Here is a 16,927-nt window from a genome sequence, read left to right on the forward strand (position 1 = left end):
TTGGAGTACGGACAATGCCACACAAGGCAATACCATTTCCTGTACCAACTTGGACAACCAAGAGGTTACATTCTGATCAAGAGAGCCCTTCTGGATCTTCTGTCACATCTATGTTAGCCTGTAGAAAAACTCTTGATGCTCAATCACGAGGACTCTTTCAGCCAATAGCAGATTGGACAGAACTTATTGCTAGTTATGATTGTGCAAAAGTTATTTATCTCTTTTCTTTAAAAAACCTAGCTGACAATCCTGCAGATCCGTCCCACTAACAGTGGTGTTTTACTTCAGTGCAAGGGGCCTTCCACCAACACAACAGCCCAACAGCTCCATGTATTGAGCAAAAGCGCCAAAGTTAGTGGAACGGATCCAATTCTTCCTCCAATCAGTGTACAGTTTTAAAACCCATGCATTCCCTTTTATTGTTACTTCCATTTTTAAAAATATAACATGCATACAGGAGCCCTGAGGCGCAGAGTGGTAAGCTGCAGTACTGCAGTCAAAAGCTCTGCTCACAACCTGAGTTCGATCCCAACAGAAGTCGGTTTCAGGTAGCCGGCTCAAGGTTGACTCAGCCTTCCATCCTTCCAAGGTCGGTAAAAGGAGTACCCAGCTTCCTGGGGGTAAAGCGTAGACGACTGGGGAAGGCAATGGCAAACCACCCCATAAACAGTCTGTCTAGTAAACGTCATGATGTGACATCATCCTACAGGTCAGTAATGACCCGTTTCTTGCACAGGGGACTACCTTTATTTTTTACACAGGATTGTAGGATAGATGCGAGTCACAGAGACACTTAACAGGGTGTGGGGAGTCAATCAACAGTTTTTATGGCCTAGCGAATTAGAGGGTTTTGAGATACCTGGTGCACACTTTTACTAAGAACCATATGTGCATACGACATCGCCTTATACTGACCTTTGGTCCATCAAGGTTAGTACTGTCTACTCTGGCAGCAGCTCTCTAGGTTCTCAGACAGAGGTATTTCACATCACCTTATACCTGATCCTTTAACTGCAGATGCCGGGGATAGAACTTAGGACCTCCTGAATGCCAAACGGATGTTTTACCTCTGAGCCATAGCCCCCTCCCCAATGGCTACTTTAATTTTTTGAAGGCCACGTTGGTGTTAATTCTAGTTTTTATGGACAAATTGCCTTCGCCCTCCTTGCTCTGTTAAAGACAAGGAAGAGCTATTGCATTCATGCGCTGCTTGCATATTTCCAAAAGCATCAGGATGACAATGGCTGAAGAAGAAGAACTGTTGGTTTGTTACATGCAGATTTCCTCTACCTTTTGAAGGAGAGCCAGACCAGCTTACAATCTCCTTCCCTTCCCCTCCCCACAACAGACACCTTGTGACGTAGGTGAGGCTGAGAGTGTTCAGACAGAACTGCGACTAGCCCAAGGTCACCCAGCTGGCTTCAGGTGGAGGAGTGGGGGAACTGAACCCGATTCACTAGATTAGAGTCCACTGCTCATATGGAGGAGTGGGGAATCAAGACCGGCTCTCCAGATTAGAGTCCACCGCTCTTAACCACTGGCTGGCTCTCATGGACGTGGAGCATTGCCTGAGCATTGCCTGTGACGGGCCTTTAGTCCTATACTGCTTGGCTGTTGTGTTCCGACATCACAGAAGGGGATGCAGAAGGAAGTCTCTAGCAGACATCAATGGATAGCACCCAGTACGGCAGCTCTTCCCTGCCTCAAAACTATCACCAATGATAACAGGTTCAATTAAGAGAGTTTCAGCTGGTACCCATGTGGGTCTGCAGTAGAACAGCTAGCTTCGAGTCCAGTAGCACCTTAAAGACTCAAGCAAGATGGTAAGACTGCCTCAGAATGCTTCGGATGTTCCTTTGAAACAGCAGTGTCCAAACTCATGTGCCCCTGGCCACCTTGTGTACCACAAAATGGGCCAAAATAGGCCTGGGGGGGGGGAGCGTCAATCCCCATGTTAGAGGCATCTACCACACTATTCTTTCAAGCACAAGGAAACCTTGTGCAGCAGTGACCCCATCTTTATGCCAATATATGGGGAGTGACATCTGTAAGGAAAGGATACCCCAAGATTTCTTGGGGCACAACATGAAGCAATTCCTGATGTGTCACTTTTACCCGGAAAGCACAGTCCGGTTCCCAAGCTTTGACTGACTGGGCAATTTGGAGAACGGGTCACTGGGGGCAACATTAATTGTGCTTCCCGAACACTGCAAAGGAAGTTGCCTTCCATTGTTTTAGGGGCTCTGAGGAAATGCATGTCTGTCTTTGCTAGATTTGAGTTCAGCAGCACCTTAGAGACCAACAAGATTTTAGAGGTAGAAACTTTCGAGAGTCAAAACTCCCTCGATCAGTATCAGAAGCTCATATCCGTATCTGACGAAGGAAGCTTCGATTTTCGATAGCTCGTACCCCCAAAATCTTGTCAGTCTCTAAGATTCTACTGTAGATCAGCTAACCTCTGAAAACGTCTGTCTTTGTGTGTGGAGACTGACGTGTGCTTCCTGTCGTAATGATAAAAAAGCCCTGATGCCTCATATTGCAAACATTTGGAAAAACACCTTTGAGAAGTGATAGCCAAACCTTTTCAAAATTAAGGAGACTAATTACTACTGTTCAGAATTTTTTTCTAACATTAAAAAAAATCCACAGTAATGAAGGTAGGAACTCAAAAACTGCTCACGCGTTGAATTTCTTTTGATCTCGGCAAGGGAATTGATGCTTTCATCGGAAAGATCTGATCCAAAACTCCTGGCATCTTCATCGTCCTCATCCTCACCATGAGAAGCGGCAAGTACCAGCTCGACTTGGCTTCCTCGAGGAGGGGTTTCCTGTTTCACAAGCGGGGTGCTTGTTCGTTGGGGTCCGAGCGGTACCTCCATTTCTTCCCTTCCGCCATCAAGGGTTACACTTGCTCTGGAAACTTCTCCTGCGTCTCTCGCTCTTTCATATCCAGTCCCTCTCTCATCTGTCTTGGCAAGTGTTGGAGAACCCTCCTCTTTGCCTGGAAGTGGGGCTTCAGTCGACAGCAGGTTAACCTGCACCGTTTTCTGGAAAAACAAATTTTCCCCAGGGACAACAGAAATCTTTCCGTCTGCTAGAACTTGGCTGTCTGGATTGGAAGTCTTCCCCTTAAGTGGTATTTTCAGCTCAGTACGATAGTCATTAGATGACTTCCGAAGCAATCCTGGCATGGGTACCAATAAGCTTCCATTTTCTGATTGCGACATTGAGTCGTCAGACGCTTCCTGGTTTCGGTCTTTGGACAGCTGTGAAGAAGCATCCGAGTTTTCTTTCGTTAACTTTCCTGAGTAAGAATCAAATGCAGCCTCATCTGCTGGGGCAACAGATTTCACTACAGTGCCTTGGGAAAGGTTCACTGCTTCCTCCACGCCCAGGCCAGCCTGCATTTTCCCCTTCAGTTTTCCACCTAACTCTTGTAGTTGGGCAGGAGACATGTGGGAAACTTCCGCAAGCAACTTTTGGAAACCAGAATTAAATTCGTTTTGCCGCAGCTTGGACGGGACAACTGTCCTGTCTACGGTTTCCTTAATTTCTTGACGCCCCGCCTCTTGTTGGCCAACTAAACCTACAACCTGGTTTGGCTCACTTTCGTCATTGGTAATTCTTTCCACCTTGTTCTCGATTGTGCTATCCTGGTTGGAGGGCCGGAATTCAGTGTCTTCCATGAGAAGTTTCTGGAAGTTAACTTGGAGTTCGCCATACATGGAATTGGAAGGAGCAGTCGCTTTTTCTACACATTCGTGTATTTCTTGAGAAGGTGGCATGCCTTTATCATCAACTGAACTTTGGTGGGAGCGCAGTGATGCATGGACAGGCTTAGGAAACTCAATGTCTTTGAGAAGAACCTGAGAATCCTCCTTTAGCAATTTATTTAATCGGTCCTTAAATCTTGTTGGTTCTAATGCATTTGGTTTAAGTGTCTCAGCCACTTCCTTGGGTTGTGGCTCCACAGGCTTGCCAACAGAAGTCGCATCTCCACTACCCTGATCATATGACTGACCTATGACATTTTTCTGGTTTACAAATGGCAGCACCGTGGCTGCCTCTCCAGTTGGCTCCCTTCGCATTCTACCGAATGTGTCCTTTCTTTTCTCTGTTGTTTCACTGGTGGTCTGTCTAGAAGTACTGGCCATTGGGGGGGAAGGAAGAGCTGACGTTTCCATCGCTTGCTTAGAAGACGTCTTCTGATCCTCTCCAGGAAGACCCCCAATGGCTGTTTTTGAAAAGCTCTCTGTAGTGCATGAAACGGAAGGAAGTTCTGAAGATTCTTTCAGAAGAACCAGTAGCCTAGAATTCAAATCGTGGCTTTCCCTCTTCAATGGGACCCTGGATTCTGCGACCGTGTCTGAAACTTCTTTTCCAGGAGATTTTGCTCTATGCAGAACAGCAAGACGAGCATCAGGCAGTATCTGTGTTGGTGATGGAATTTGGAGGACTTCTTTCCGAGAAGAAATATCATCTCGATACGTTTGGTCCTCCTCCTGGTTAAGAGCTCTCTGGGGCACTGAATTTAAATGTTTTGTTGCCTTAGGCACATCCCCCTCAGTTGTTTTAAATTTGACATTTTGATCTGAGGTGGAGACGCGTTCTCCTAAACGTTGAGGGACCGCATCCCTCTTGGTTTGATCAGTGGGATAAGTCTCACGGCTCAGTTGCAGCACCTTATTATAAAAACCTCTCTCCTCCGACGGAGGAGCAAATTGCTTGGAAGTACTCACTGCTTCACTACCATCAGAAGAGGGCGCTGATTCCAAAGCTTCCTTTAGCAGTCTTTCTATGCCAGCATTAAAAGTATAGGCGTCAACCTTTGGTGGAATCAGAGTTCTGTGTACAGTCTCTAAGATCTCACTTGTTGAAAGTCCAACATTGCTGCCGACGTCTGCAGAAACAGCCCTGTGTTGGACGGTGTGGTCGGCACGATACATTTGTCCCTCTATTTCTTTGGGAGTGCCTGTTTCGTCAGACAGCAGGTCAACCAGTGAGGAATCCCGAGATGTTTCTGTCAATAATTTCTGCAAGCCACTGTTAAACAAGACGGGTTGCATTTTTGATGGGACCACTGTTCTCTCTATACATTCCTTCACTTCTGTTGCTGTATCCATGCTCTTTTCTGTGGGTTTTGAAACAGTCGACTCTACCGAGTATCTGTTCTCTCTGGGAACAAATTGTAAACTTTTCCTTGCTAACAAGGGTTGGTTTGGAGTTGCTTTTAAAAAACCTTGGGTGGCCTGAATTTTCTGTTCTTCTTCTTCCAAAGAGGTCTGACCCGTTCCTACTCTGACCCCTTTTATTTCCGTTGATTGTCGCTGATATGTTCCCACAGAATTGCTATGTGGGGTTTTCTTTTCTTTGGCTTCATCAGGCCTATCCTGTGGCTTAACTCCAACATCCCAAAAACTTCTCAGACTTCGGAACTGTGAAGGGTTGAGCTTTTCAGACTGGGATTCTTCATTCGCTTTCTCCTTTAATGAATGAATCGTAAAGTTGGGCTTCTGTTGCAGAGTAGAGGAAGTCTTGTCTCTGTCCAAAGCACCCGCCTGTACACCTCCACCTTTCTTAGAAGAAAATGTTGCATCATGTCTGGGTTGCAAGTTATCTGCCTCCAGCGATTCTGTAAACCCAATACTTTTCCGGTCGCTTGGAAGTGTTTTGCTTGATCCGGTAACAGCATATTCCCCTTGTGATTTATCAATTGGCTTAATTCTTCCCGAAGACAAATTAGCGCCATTATCATTAGGTTCAGAATCATCACTCAGTTCGACTCTTCTGAAGGTAACCAAATTATATTTGCCTTGCTCGTTGTCAGATTCTCCCGTGACATATCCCGAAGACCCACCAGCTGGCTTGACTTTTCCACTTTCGCTCTTATAGCCGTGAGTCACTTTATTAACGGATGCATTTTTACTTAATAGATCTTCCTTATTTCCAAACCTTGCGCTCGTCTGCTCTCTTTCCCAGAAAGCCCTAATGTCCTTTATCCTTTTTTTATCCCCTGTTGGAGACGATTGTTTAATTTCTTGTTGCTGCATGCCAAACAAATTCTCTTTGTCAGTCTTTGTATCACTTTGCACAATGCCCTTCTCTAGAAAGCCGGACTCTCGTCCTTCAGGTCCTTTAAGAAGCACTCCAGCTTCATGCTCAACATTTCCTTCTTTCATGTAAGACTTAATGTTTCTCTCCCCATCACCCTGAGTACTATTTTCCACTTCCCTTTCTTTTCCAGAAGAGTCAACACTCAAATCGAGCTTTACACCTTCAATAGCCTGTGGTTCTCCACAGGCAGCGGTTTCTCCTTCCGTTTTGCTTTCTCCATCAGCGTCCTCCAAAAAGTGTGTTTGGTCTGCATTGTTCGTTCCCTGGCTAGTAATCTGAAAACGTGTGCTCCTCTGGTCTCTCAACTCTGCAACGTCTCTTTCTTTGCCTTCACTGCCAAATCTTTGTTCTTCCAGCAGCCGGCAGGTTGGATATCTAATGTTTGCAAGGGACAGCAACTCTGGCTGGCTGCCTCCATCATGGAAACAAAGGTCCTTTCCGGTCAGTGCTTTTCTGTCACATAAAGAAGTATCCAGGTTTACTACCTCTCTACTCGAACCGTTCTCTTCTCTAGGCAAGGCCAGCTTTCTCATCTTGGTCACACTCGTCTCGCCCAAGGGTTCCCTCCCTTGGGAGGCCGACGACATGGTCTCTTCACTGTCTGTACTGGAACTCCTTTTAAACCAGTCGAGTACTTTTGATATGGACTCGTCAGCTGCCTTTGAGGCTTCAGCAGCATGTTTATTGGAAGGAGTTTTAGCACCCGGATCGTCAACAAGAACAGGCTTACCTTGTTCAAGGTCTGTGGAGACGATGCTCGGGGCCCGAGGGTCTTCTGTATTAGCCAAGGGTGACTGCTGGCCTGAAATGAGACATGGAACCAAGAAGCACATTTTGTTGAAGAAGATGAAGAGTTGGTTTTTATAAGCTGACTTTCTCTACCACTTAAGGGAGAATCAAACCGGTTTATAATCGCCTTCCCCTCCCCACAACAGACTCCCTGTGAGATAGGTGAGGTTGAGAGAGTGTGACTAGCCCAAGGTCACCCAGCTGGCTTCACGTGTAGGAGTGGGGATACCAACCCGTTTCACCAGATTAGCCGCCGCTCATGTGGAGGAGCGGGGAATCAAACCCAGGTCTCCAGATCAGAGTCCACCACTCCAAACCACCGCTCTTAACCACCTCACCACGCTGGCTCCTTGAAAGACAAGCTTCCCAATTATCTTGATCAGAGGAGCAGTAATAATAGCAATATTACTAGTAACAGTATTAACAGTAGTTCTTAGCAGTGCCAAACAAAAGAAATTGTAAAAGAAGACCGTAAAACAAGCAACAGAAGTTTCAGTCCAGAATCTCAACACCAGCCCGTCAAGAGGAAGGAATCATTCCCATCACTTAACTATCCAGTACATTTTAATCCCACCCTTCCCTACTGTATCCTCACAACAACCCTGCAAAGTCGGTTAGGCTTAGAAAGAGTGACTGGCCCAAGGAGACCCACAGAGCTACAGTTGTTAGAACCCTCACATTTTGCTCATGTCAAGATTTCCCAACCTGGATGGCCCAGGTCAGCCTGATCTCATCATATCTCGGAAGCTAAGCAGGGTCGAACCTGGTTGGTACTTGGATGAGAGAACGTCTCTTGCCTTGAAAACCCTGCAGAGTCACCATAAGTCAACTGCGACTTGAAGGCACTTTCCACCACAAAGATTTACAGTGCAGTTTTCCCCCAGGGTTATGCCCGGCATGGGCCTACTGAAATAAATGGGGCTTAGACTGTAGTAACTGCGCGGGACTGCATTGTTAGTAACCTGCTTGTTGAAAGCGTTATCTGACGTGATCGTCTGCAGCATTAAGAACCTAATGTGCGACGTCCTGAATCCCAAAATCCTCAACGTATGTGCAAAGAGGAAGAAAGGAAGAGTCAGAAAAATAAGCAGAGAGCATTTGCAATAACAAGGGTAAGATGCTTGCAAACGTAGCAGAAGCAGTCTTCTAAATGGAAGGTTAGTAGAGAATGGACTTTCAGTCCTCGTACGACTCCAATCATTACAGTACTTGATAGCTTACCAGCGGAGATTTGTTTAGCATCTGGCCCAGGGCTCCGCTGTCCAGTTTTGATTTCAAGCTTTGCTTCATCAACGCTTGGGTCTTTCGTGACCTTTGGAAAGGTCTCACTGGAAGAGTCACTGGGAGTTGTACATTCCGCAGGAGAGCTTTTCTGGGATTGCAAATATGGTTGATCAGACCCGTTAGCGTTGTAAGAACTCGGATCCGCTTTTCTTTCTTTTGACGTAGCTTGCTCCTCAGCATGGCCGTTTAAATCTGTCGAACGGAAGGCCAACGGCTTTATCAGAGGAGTCTGCTCGTTCTGGCCTGCGTCTAACCCAAACGCTTGGTTGTCGCTGGTCTTCCCGCAGTCCGAGTCTAACAAGCTGAACTCCCCCGATTCCTTCCCCTCGCGCAACTCGAGGCTAGGCGGACGCTCTTTCCTGCTTACGCTGGAAGAAAATCTAACTTGCTTTAATCGTTCCAAGGAGTTTTGAGAAAATCCTTCCGGGTCCCTCCTGGGAGAGCTGTTCTTGTCCATCATGCCTTCGCGGATCGTCAAAGCAGGTAGTCCATTTTTATACGGGGAGTCCGCGGTTTGGTTAAGGCGCAGCACTTCAGAATCTGTAGAACTGGAACTTGAGTTACGTTTCAAGATACCCCTGGGTGGCGTTCCTTGGCCGTTACCGGGCTTGATCCTTCTATGCACTTTGGGGAAAGAATCTTCACTCGTCACGCTGACGTCGGACGTCTTGTGAATGTTTCTTCTGGCTTTCGGTATAGGAGGTTTCCCTGCCTGACCCCTTGGCTCATTTGGCTCTACAGAAGCATCCTCCGGCTTTTCTACCCTGCTGTTTGTTACGTTTACTTCGGGTTGGTTTTCTACTGAAGGTGAAAGGGAATCTGCAAGACAACACACACACCCACACACAAAGGAAAGGGTAAAAACAGGCCACAGATAGCGGTTCTTTAGTTGCAAAAAAAAAAAAAAAGACACCTAAGAAAGAGCATTATGGTATGCCTTGGAGATGGAATGACTGCAGCATGCTTGTTAAGGTAAAGGCTTAAAATAATAAGACAGGACTGCTCTCAAGGCTTCTGCTTAAGCCTGGCCACACGTGCAGCAGAATAATCCAACTTCGGACTGCAAGAGGGGGAAAGCGATTTTTAAAAAATAATATCCCTGTAAATTTTTTAAAAAAAACTGCAAGTAAAAAAAACCTAACGTATTAGGTAGCTTGTTGGTCTAGGGGTTTGATTCTCGATTTGGGTCCGAGAGGTCTTGAGTTCAAATCCCGTATGAGCCCTTTCGTTGGGGAGGGGCTGTGGCTCAGTGGAAGAGCATCTGCTTGGCATGCAGAAGGTCCAAGACTCAATCCCCGGCATCTCCAGTTAAAGGGACCAGGCAAGTGGAAGACATCTGCCTGAGACCCTGGAGAGCTGCTGCTGGTCTGAGTAGACAATACTGACTTTGATGGGCCAAGGGTCTGATTCAGTATAAGGCAGCTTCATGCATGTGTTCAGGAAGAACCCAACCCACTCCTTGAATGCTATTTACTACTTGCAGGGAGATTTCCCCTTCCTCTGCAAGGAAGCATTTTTTTCATGTGATACCCACAGTCTACAGTGCCGTGGACTATTCTGTCCCCTGGCCATCCCATTCATTCTGCTGCCAGCATAGACCAAGTCTCAGGTCGAGAGAGGGAGCAAATTAAAGTAAGGTATGTGATGGAAAAGCAGGTTTTAATGCTGTAAGCGACAGCCAGGCATGCTTCGGTTAGGACCAAACCAGACGATGGTTTTGGCGAACTGCGTCTGGGTTCCCCCCAGCCTACTTGTGTTCCCTGATGAAGAAGAAGAGTTGGTTTTTATGTGCCGACTTTCTCTACCACTTAAGGAAGAATCAAACTGGCTTACCATCACCTTCCCTTCCCCTCCCCACAACAGACACCCTGTGAGGTATCTGGACCTGAGAGAGTTGTGAATAGCCCAAGGTCACCCAGCTGGCTTCATGTGTAGGAGTGGGGAAACCAACCCGGTTCTCTAAATTAGAGTCCACCACTCATGTAGAGTGGGGAATCGAACCTGGTTCTCCAGAGCAGAGTCTCTGCAGTCACACAGCAGCTGCAGGTAGGGTTGCCAGCTCTGGGCTGGGAAATAGCTGGAGATGTTGGGGAATGGAGCCTGAGAAGGGCAGGATTTGGAGAGGGGAGTGGTTTAATGGGGCATAATGCCATAGAGTCTGACTTCCAAAGAAGCCATTTTCTGCAAGGGAATTGATCTCTGTCGCCCAGAGATCAGTTGTAACAGTGGGAGATCTCTAGCCACCACCTGGAGGTGGTTTAGAATTAATCACCCTTGCAGTTCTTTTCATACATATATCCCAATTTGGGTTTACTTTAGTTTTACTATTGAGCCACGTGCTGCCTTCTCCAACAGTCTCCACTAGTTCCAGCACAGGTTATCCTCTTTGTTTCTAACCACCTGGAGGAAGGCAACCTTAGCTGCAGAGAACATCATTTTGAAGATCAGAGGGAGCCCTTTCTGGCTTTGAACCATTGCATGGGGAGAAGGAAGCACCCACCCACCCCAATGTTTTCAGAAGCTGAACTCCACCCCTCGGCAAGGAATTATTTACATAACTTTGAAGTAGCTGGGAATACTCCACATGCGGCTCCAAAGGGATGTAAATAAACTCCCTGCCAGGGGCTATTTCGGCTTCTCAAAATGGCATGAGGGAAGGCAGAGCCCCTTTCTCCCCCCACCCCCCTATTCCAAGCCCTCTAATTTAAAAAACAATATTCTACAACTGAGCCACAGCCCACCCACCCCTGGCAACGGTACATCACATAAACGGAAGCCGAAACCATCTATCAGTTCTTATACTGAATTATTATAACTTGGCGCTACAAGATAGCTTTGCATAACAAATATGTTAAATACATTTTTCTGGCTTTCCTGTAATTTGTTCTGTATGATGTTGATTTATTTCCACTGGCATGCTCAACAGAAAGGCAAAGATGCTATATAGTGTCCCTGGGAAACTTCTTGGGGACAAGGAGTCCTTAACACAAACAAACAAAATGCAAAATATTGTCGAAGGCTTTCACGGTCAGAGTTCATTGGTTCTTGTAGGTTATCCGGGTTGTGTAACCGTGGTCTTGGAATTTTCTTTCCTGACGTTTCGCCAGCAACTGTGGCAGGCATCTTCAGAGTAGTAACACTGAAGGACAGTGTCTCTCAGTGTCAAGGGTGTAGGAAGAGTAATATATATAATATATATTACTCTTCCTACACCCTTGACACTGAGAGACACTGTCCTTCAGTGTTACTACTCTGAAGATGCCTGCCACAGTTGCTGGCGAAACGTCAGGAAAGAAAATTCCAAGACCACGGTTACACAACCCGGATAACCTACAAGAACCAAACAAAATGCAATTTATGACTTGGCCTTCTTGCTCAGATTTTCAGTAACTCCATGCAAGCAAAATGGATTCAAAAAAAGTATTCACCCTTCTTTGATTCCTCTGATGAACTTGAAATTCCATATTCAGAGTGTTTACTTTTTGCACGGTCTTCGGACAGATTTGAGTCATTAAACGGATTTTTCCTTTCCTGGAACACAGTGAAGTATTTGCATTAGTCTCTAATTGACCATTACAAAGTTAAGAAAGAGCACAGAAAGGAAGAAAAGCAGCATGGCTAGGAAAGGGTCTTATACAGAGTTTTAAAACTAAATAAAATAAAATAAATGGGCAGTTAGAGTGATGGGCACTAGACAAATGGATAAGCTGACCTGAACACAAAAAGCAAAGCTGAATTGAATGAAAAATGGCGTCTACACACTTCTGATGACATCATCCCCATCCGTCCCCTCTCCCTCCGTCCCATTGGTACAGAAGCCCCAGTGTGACACCATTCATATCACCCTGCCTGTGGCCTGGCAACCGTCCTTTCCTCCTTCCCACAAGTGCCATGCTGCAAAGCTGGACAGTGGCTCAGCTGCAAAAGAATCATAGAATCACAAGGTTGGAGGGGACAACCAGGGTCATCTAGTCCAACCCCCTGTACAAAGCAGGAAATTCACACCTCCCCCCCACCCCCCAGTGACCCCCTACTCCATGCCCAGAAGATGGTCAAGATGCCCTCCCTCTCATGATCTGCCTAAGGTCATAGAATCAGCATTGCTCCACCCCCAAAATCTCCAGATATTTCCCCACCCAGAGCTGGCAACCCCACCTAAAGCACTTTCTCTGCTTAAAAACCTCTGCTTAAAAACCTCCAGGGAAGGAGAGCTCACCACCTTCTGAGGAAGCCTGCTCCACTGAGAAACCACTCTGTTAAGGAGCTACAGTGGAGTCTGATCATTGTTCCATTAAGCTCAGCATTGTCTACAGTGGGTAGCCGTGTTAGTCTGTCTGCAGTAGTAGAAAAGAGCAGGAGTCCAGTAGCATAAGAAAGCTCATACCCTGCCAGAAAATATTTTTGTTAGCCTTTAAGGTGCTACTGGACTCTTGCTCTTTTCTACTACTCAGTATTGTCTGTTACTCTAACTGGCACTGGCTCTCCCAGGTCACAGGCAAAGAAAAGTCCTTCCCAGAGCCTGCTTCCTGAGCCTTTAACTGTAGGACGCCAAGGACCGAACCCAGTCTCTCCCAGAAGATTCAAGGTCTTGAGTCATCTTTATTGTGGCAATAAAAAGGTACAGCTGTAAGTATTTGACTAAGTTAACACATGAGCACAACTTCCAGAGAAAGTCTAAGATTGTTCGGAAAAGTAGGGTGGGGATTTGGACTAACCTCCTCCCTAGTATCCTCAGTCCTGGGAAATACCTTTATTGCTTATAAACAAGGCAAAACGACAGTGGTCAAAGCAACCAGTCCTGAAGCTAGGGCTGCCAACCTCCAGGTGGGACCCAGAGATCTCCCACTAGGTTTGCCAGCTCTGGGTTGGGAAATACATGGAGATTTTGGGGGTGGAGCCTAAGGAAGGCTGGGTTTGGAGAGGGGAGGGTCTTCAATGCCACAGAGTCCAATTGCCAAAGCGGCCATTTTCTCCAAGGGAACTTATCTCTGTCAAAATAACACTGAACTGACTGCACATCAGTGAGGCAATAACGACACAACACCAGGCTATGAAAACTTAACAAACTATATTGACTAAGATGCTCACAGTAACAGTCTAAAAACCAAACGTACCAGTACAAATACACAGAATAAACGCAAATGCGCCAACCCAACCCCACTTAGGAGGTAAAGCTATGAGAGCGATGTGATAGAAGTCGACTCAATGGGAGTTCAAAAGAAGCTTAAAAGAAGAGACTAAGACACAAGATGGCTTTATGGGGATCAAGCGACTGATGAAGCCATTGGCGGAAACGGAGCTCAATCTTTATATCCGGAAAGTCCGTCTCCCTTGATCTGCCTTATCTGTTGCCAAAAGTGTTTGCTGAAAGAAAACACTTACCTGACCAATTTGGCGATTACTTTTTGCAGAAGACACTTTACCACGAACTTTATTAAGTACCTGGTGGGCTTATGATTTAGCTTTACCTCTGAAGTTGGGTTGGGTTGGCGCATTTGCAGTTATTCTGTGTATTTGTATTTGTATTGGTTTGACCTTTAGACGGTTACTGTGAGCATCTTTGTCAATATAGTTTGTTAAGTTTTCATAGCCTGGTGTTGCTTTGTTTTGTTATTGCACACCAGTGAGGCCTCTCTTTGTAATTAATACTGGTATGGGAGTGGGAGACAGGCCCAAACCCTCCTGTCTAACCAGAACTTCCAGCCTACCCACCAGGACCGTCATTCAGGTGTGACCATGGCCAAACCTGTTTGCGTCCGATCCTTCTGTCCTGCCAAGGCAGCTTTCAGAAAGGCATTTGCGAGATCACCCCTTATCTGATCAAACAAAAGCCCCCTGTTTTGCCCAATAGCTATAACTCACGAGGGTGGAAAAACCGAAAATATAATGTTACTAGAGATCTCTATCATGTTACGCCTTCCGCATTTTACCTTTTTGCCCTTTTCACCATTCTGCCTCTCTATATCTACATTCTGATTTAACTGCAGAGTTAGAACATAAGAACATAAGAAAGGCCCTGCTGGATCAGACCAAGGTCCATCAAGTCCAGCAGTCGGTTCACACAGAGGCCAACCAGGTGCCTCTAGGAAGCCCACAAACAAAATGACTGCAGCAGCACCATCCTGCCTGTGTTTCACAGCACCAAAACTGAAAAACAGAGGGCATTTAGGATTTTAAACAGCCCCCAGTGACCCCCTACTCCATGCCCAGAAGATGGCCAAGATGCCCTCCCTCTCATGGTCTGCCTAAGGTCATAGAATCAGCACTGCTGACAGATGGCCATCTAGCCTGTGGTTAAAAACCTCCATGGAAGGAGAGCTTACCACCTCCCGAGGAAGCCTGTTCCACTGAGGAACTGCTCTAACTATTAGAAAATTCTTCCTACTGCCTAGACAGAAACTCTTGTTGATTTAATTTCAACCCGTTGGTTCTGGTCCGACCTTCTGGGGCAACAGAAAACAACTTGGCACCCTCCTCTACATGATAGTGTTTTTCTTTTTACTTACTAAATTGATAACAGGGATCCCCAACATGGTACCTGTGGTTTTACCATAGAGTTTCTGGCGATTTCCTAGAGCCGTGTTGGCGAACCTATGGCACGCGTGCCGGACTTGGCACGCCGAGCCCTCTCTGTGGGCACGCGCGGGTAAGTTGAGCAGCCGTCGCATCTGCCTTCCCTGGACTCCCTGCTGCCCAGCTTAGGGGCTTTGAACAAACATTAATTGTTCAAAAGCATGCCAAATGCAAACTTTTACCTTTCAATAAAAAGTTGTTTGTATCATTGAAAGCTCTGTTATTGTGTTTTTCTTTTAAGGCAAAAGATGTTAATAATGTATGTGTTGTTTTTTCTAAACTAAAACCTCAGTATTCAGGTTAAATTGCCGTGTTGGCACTTTGCGATAAATAAGTGGGTTTTGGGTTGCAGTTTGGGCACTCAGTCTCTAAAAGGTTCGCCATCACTGTCCTAGAGCTACCCATTGCCACTTCCAGTTTTTACTCAGAATTGGCGTGGCAAGATTGGCAATGTCACACACATGCATACACCATTCCCCCATCCCCAGCCCTCCCGCCAGTTGCTAGGCTCGGCCAGAGGGAGATGTTTTATGTATCCTTCTCACGATAATTCTCCTCTGAAAATGTACGTCAAGGCCTTTCCTGCCCCTCCCTTAGCCAGACTCATTTCAAGCTTTGTAAGGCATTTGATTTGCCTTGTGAGAAATACACAGGATTATCAGCTCCTTGTTTTCCTTACGACATACTCTCTGATGAACCCATTGATCCTGGCCACACAGGGCTGTGCTGATAAAAACGCAGTCTTTTCTTCCATTCAGTGTTAAAATAAGGCCTTGACTTTGCTAGGACAACAGACCCACCTTTGATGGTGATACAGCTGCCTTCTTTGTGTCTTCCTGGGGCTTTGCTAATGCACTAGCATCTGCGCTGAACACCGTAGGGCTGTACAAAACACAACAAAATACCCCAGCAAGTTACTTCAGGCATGTTAAACCACCAAACTGGGTTCACAATGAGAACCTCCCTGCAAGCAACTCCAGACACCTGTATTTTTTTGTGAGAGGTGTCCCTCTTACCCTACAAAAAGGGACTATTGCTTTATTGTCCCACCTTTGCTTCAAGGAGCTCAAGGGCATGGCACATGGGACTTTCCCTGCTCCCAGGCCATTCTCAACAACCTCCCTGCAAAGTCGGCTAGACCAAAGGAGATTAACTGGCCCAAGGTCTCCCAGGGAGCATCCTGACTGAACAGGGATTTGAACCGGGGCCTCCCTTGACCTAACAGTAGAAGAAGAGTAGGTTTTTAAGTAAGCTAGACCAAAAGAGAGTAACTAGCCCAAGGTCTCCCAGGGAGCATCCTGACTGAACAGGGATTTGAATCGGGGCCTCCCTTGACCTAACAGTAGAAGAAGAAGAGTAGGTTTTTATACCCCGCTGTTCTCTACTGAAAGGAGTCTCAAAGTGGCTTACAATCGCCTTCCCCTCCCCACAAGAGACACCTTGTGAGGTAGGTGGAGCTGAGAGAGCTCTAAGAGAGCTGTGACTAGCCCAAGGTCACCCAGCTGGCTTCATGTGGAGGAGCGGGGAATATTTTTGGTGGTGGTGAACAGAGTATACTAGAGCCCCAACAGACTGGAGGCAGACACAGTTACAATTGGAAGTGTACCTATGTGGAAAGCAGCTGTACCAACAGAAACTCTAGCTGGAAAAAGGGACTTACAGAGGCCTGAAGGAGTTTAGAATAAATATGAACAACAAACCCAACAAAAATCTTTTGTTTCTAAATGTGGCTTTCCATGCTTAACTTGTTTGTTTGGCGCACCTAAGCAGTTCTCTGATTTAATACGCTTCATCTCCTCCCACACGGCAAGACAAATACTCTTTTAAAAGAAATCTATAGTTCCTGAAAAAGACAACCCTTCCCTGACATTAAACAAGGGCGATTCTCACTTTGGCACACTGGATTACAATGCAGATAATAAGGTACATTCATTTCCAGATGGTAATATCTGTGGATGGGGGAGAGGGGAGGGGAATATCCTAGAGCTGGCTCATTAAGAAAAAACTTGTTCAGGTGTGATATGAAAACCTTCATTCATCTGGATACTCATATCCAAACAAGAATGTTGCTATGACACTGGTAAGTGCTGGAATAATCTTAAGAGATAAGAGTTTAAAAATCCGCATGGAAGAGATAATTTTTTAAAAATTATATATAGCACGATAG

General features: G+C 46.1%; 1 protein-coding gene across 1 annotated transcript in view; it reads right to left on the reverse strand.

The window, feature by feature from the left end:
* SYTL2 (synaptotagmin like 2) overlaps positions 1-16,927 on the reverse strand; it is a 49,402-nt gene that overhangs the window by 18,222 nt on the left and 14,253 nt on the right. The window contains exons 4-7 of the mRNA XM_056858845.1: positions 15,561-15,642; positions 11,667-11,718; positions 8,125-9,006; positions 6,845-6,916 (exon numbers count right to left, since the gene is read on the reverse strand). Coding sequence (XP_056714823.1) covers positions 6,845-6,916; positions 8,125-9,006; positions 11,667-11,718; positions 15,561-15,642 — 1,088 coding nt within the window. The remainder of the gene's footprint in view (positions 1-6,844; positions 6,917-8,124; positions 9,007-11,666; positions 11,719-15,560; positions 15,643-16,927) is intronic.

This window comes from Euleptes europaea, chromosome 12 (assembly GCF_029931775.1).
Source record: "Euleptes europaea isolate rEulEur1 chromosome 12, rEulEur1.hap1, whole genome shotgun sequence".
Lineage (NCBI taxonomy): Eukaryota > Metazoa > Chordata > Lepidosauria > Squamata > Sphaerodactylidae > Euleptes > Euleptes europaea.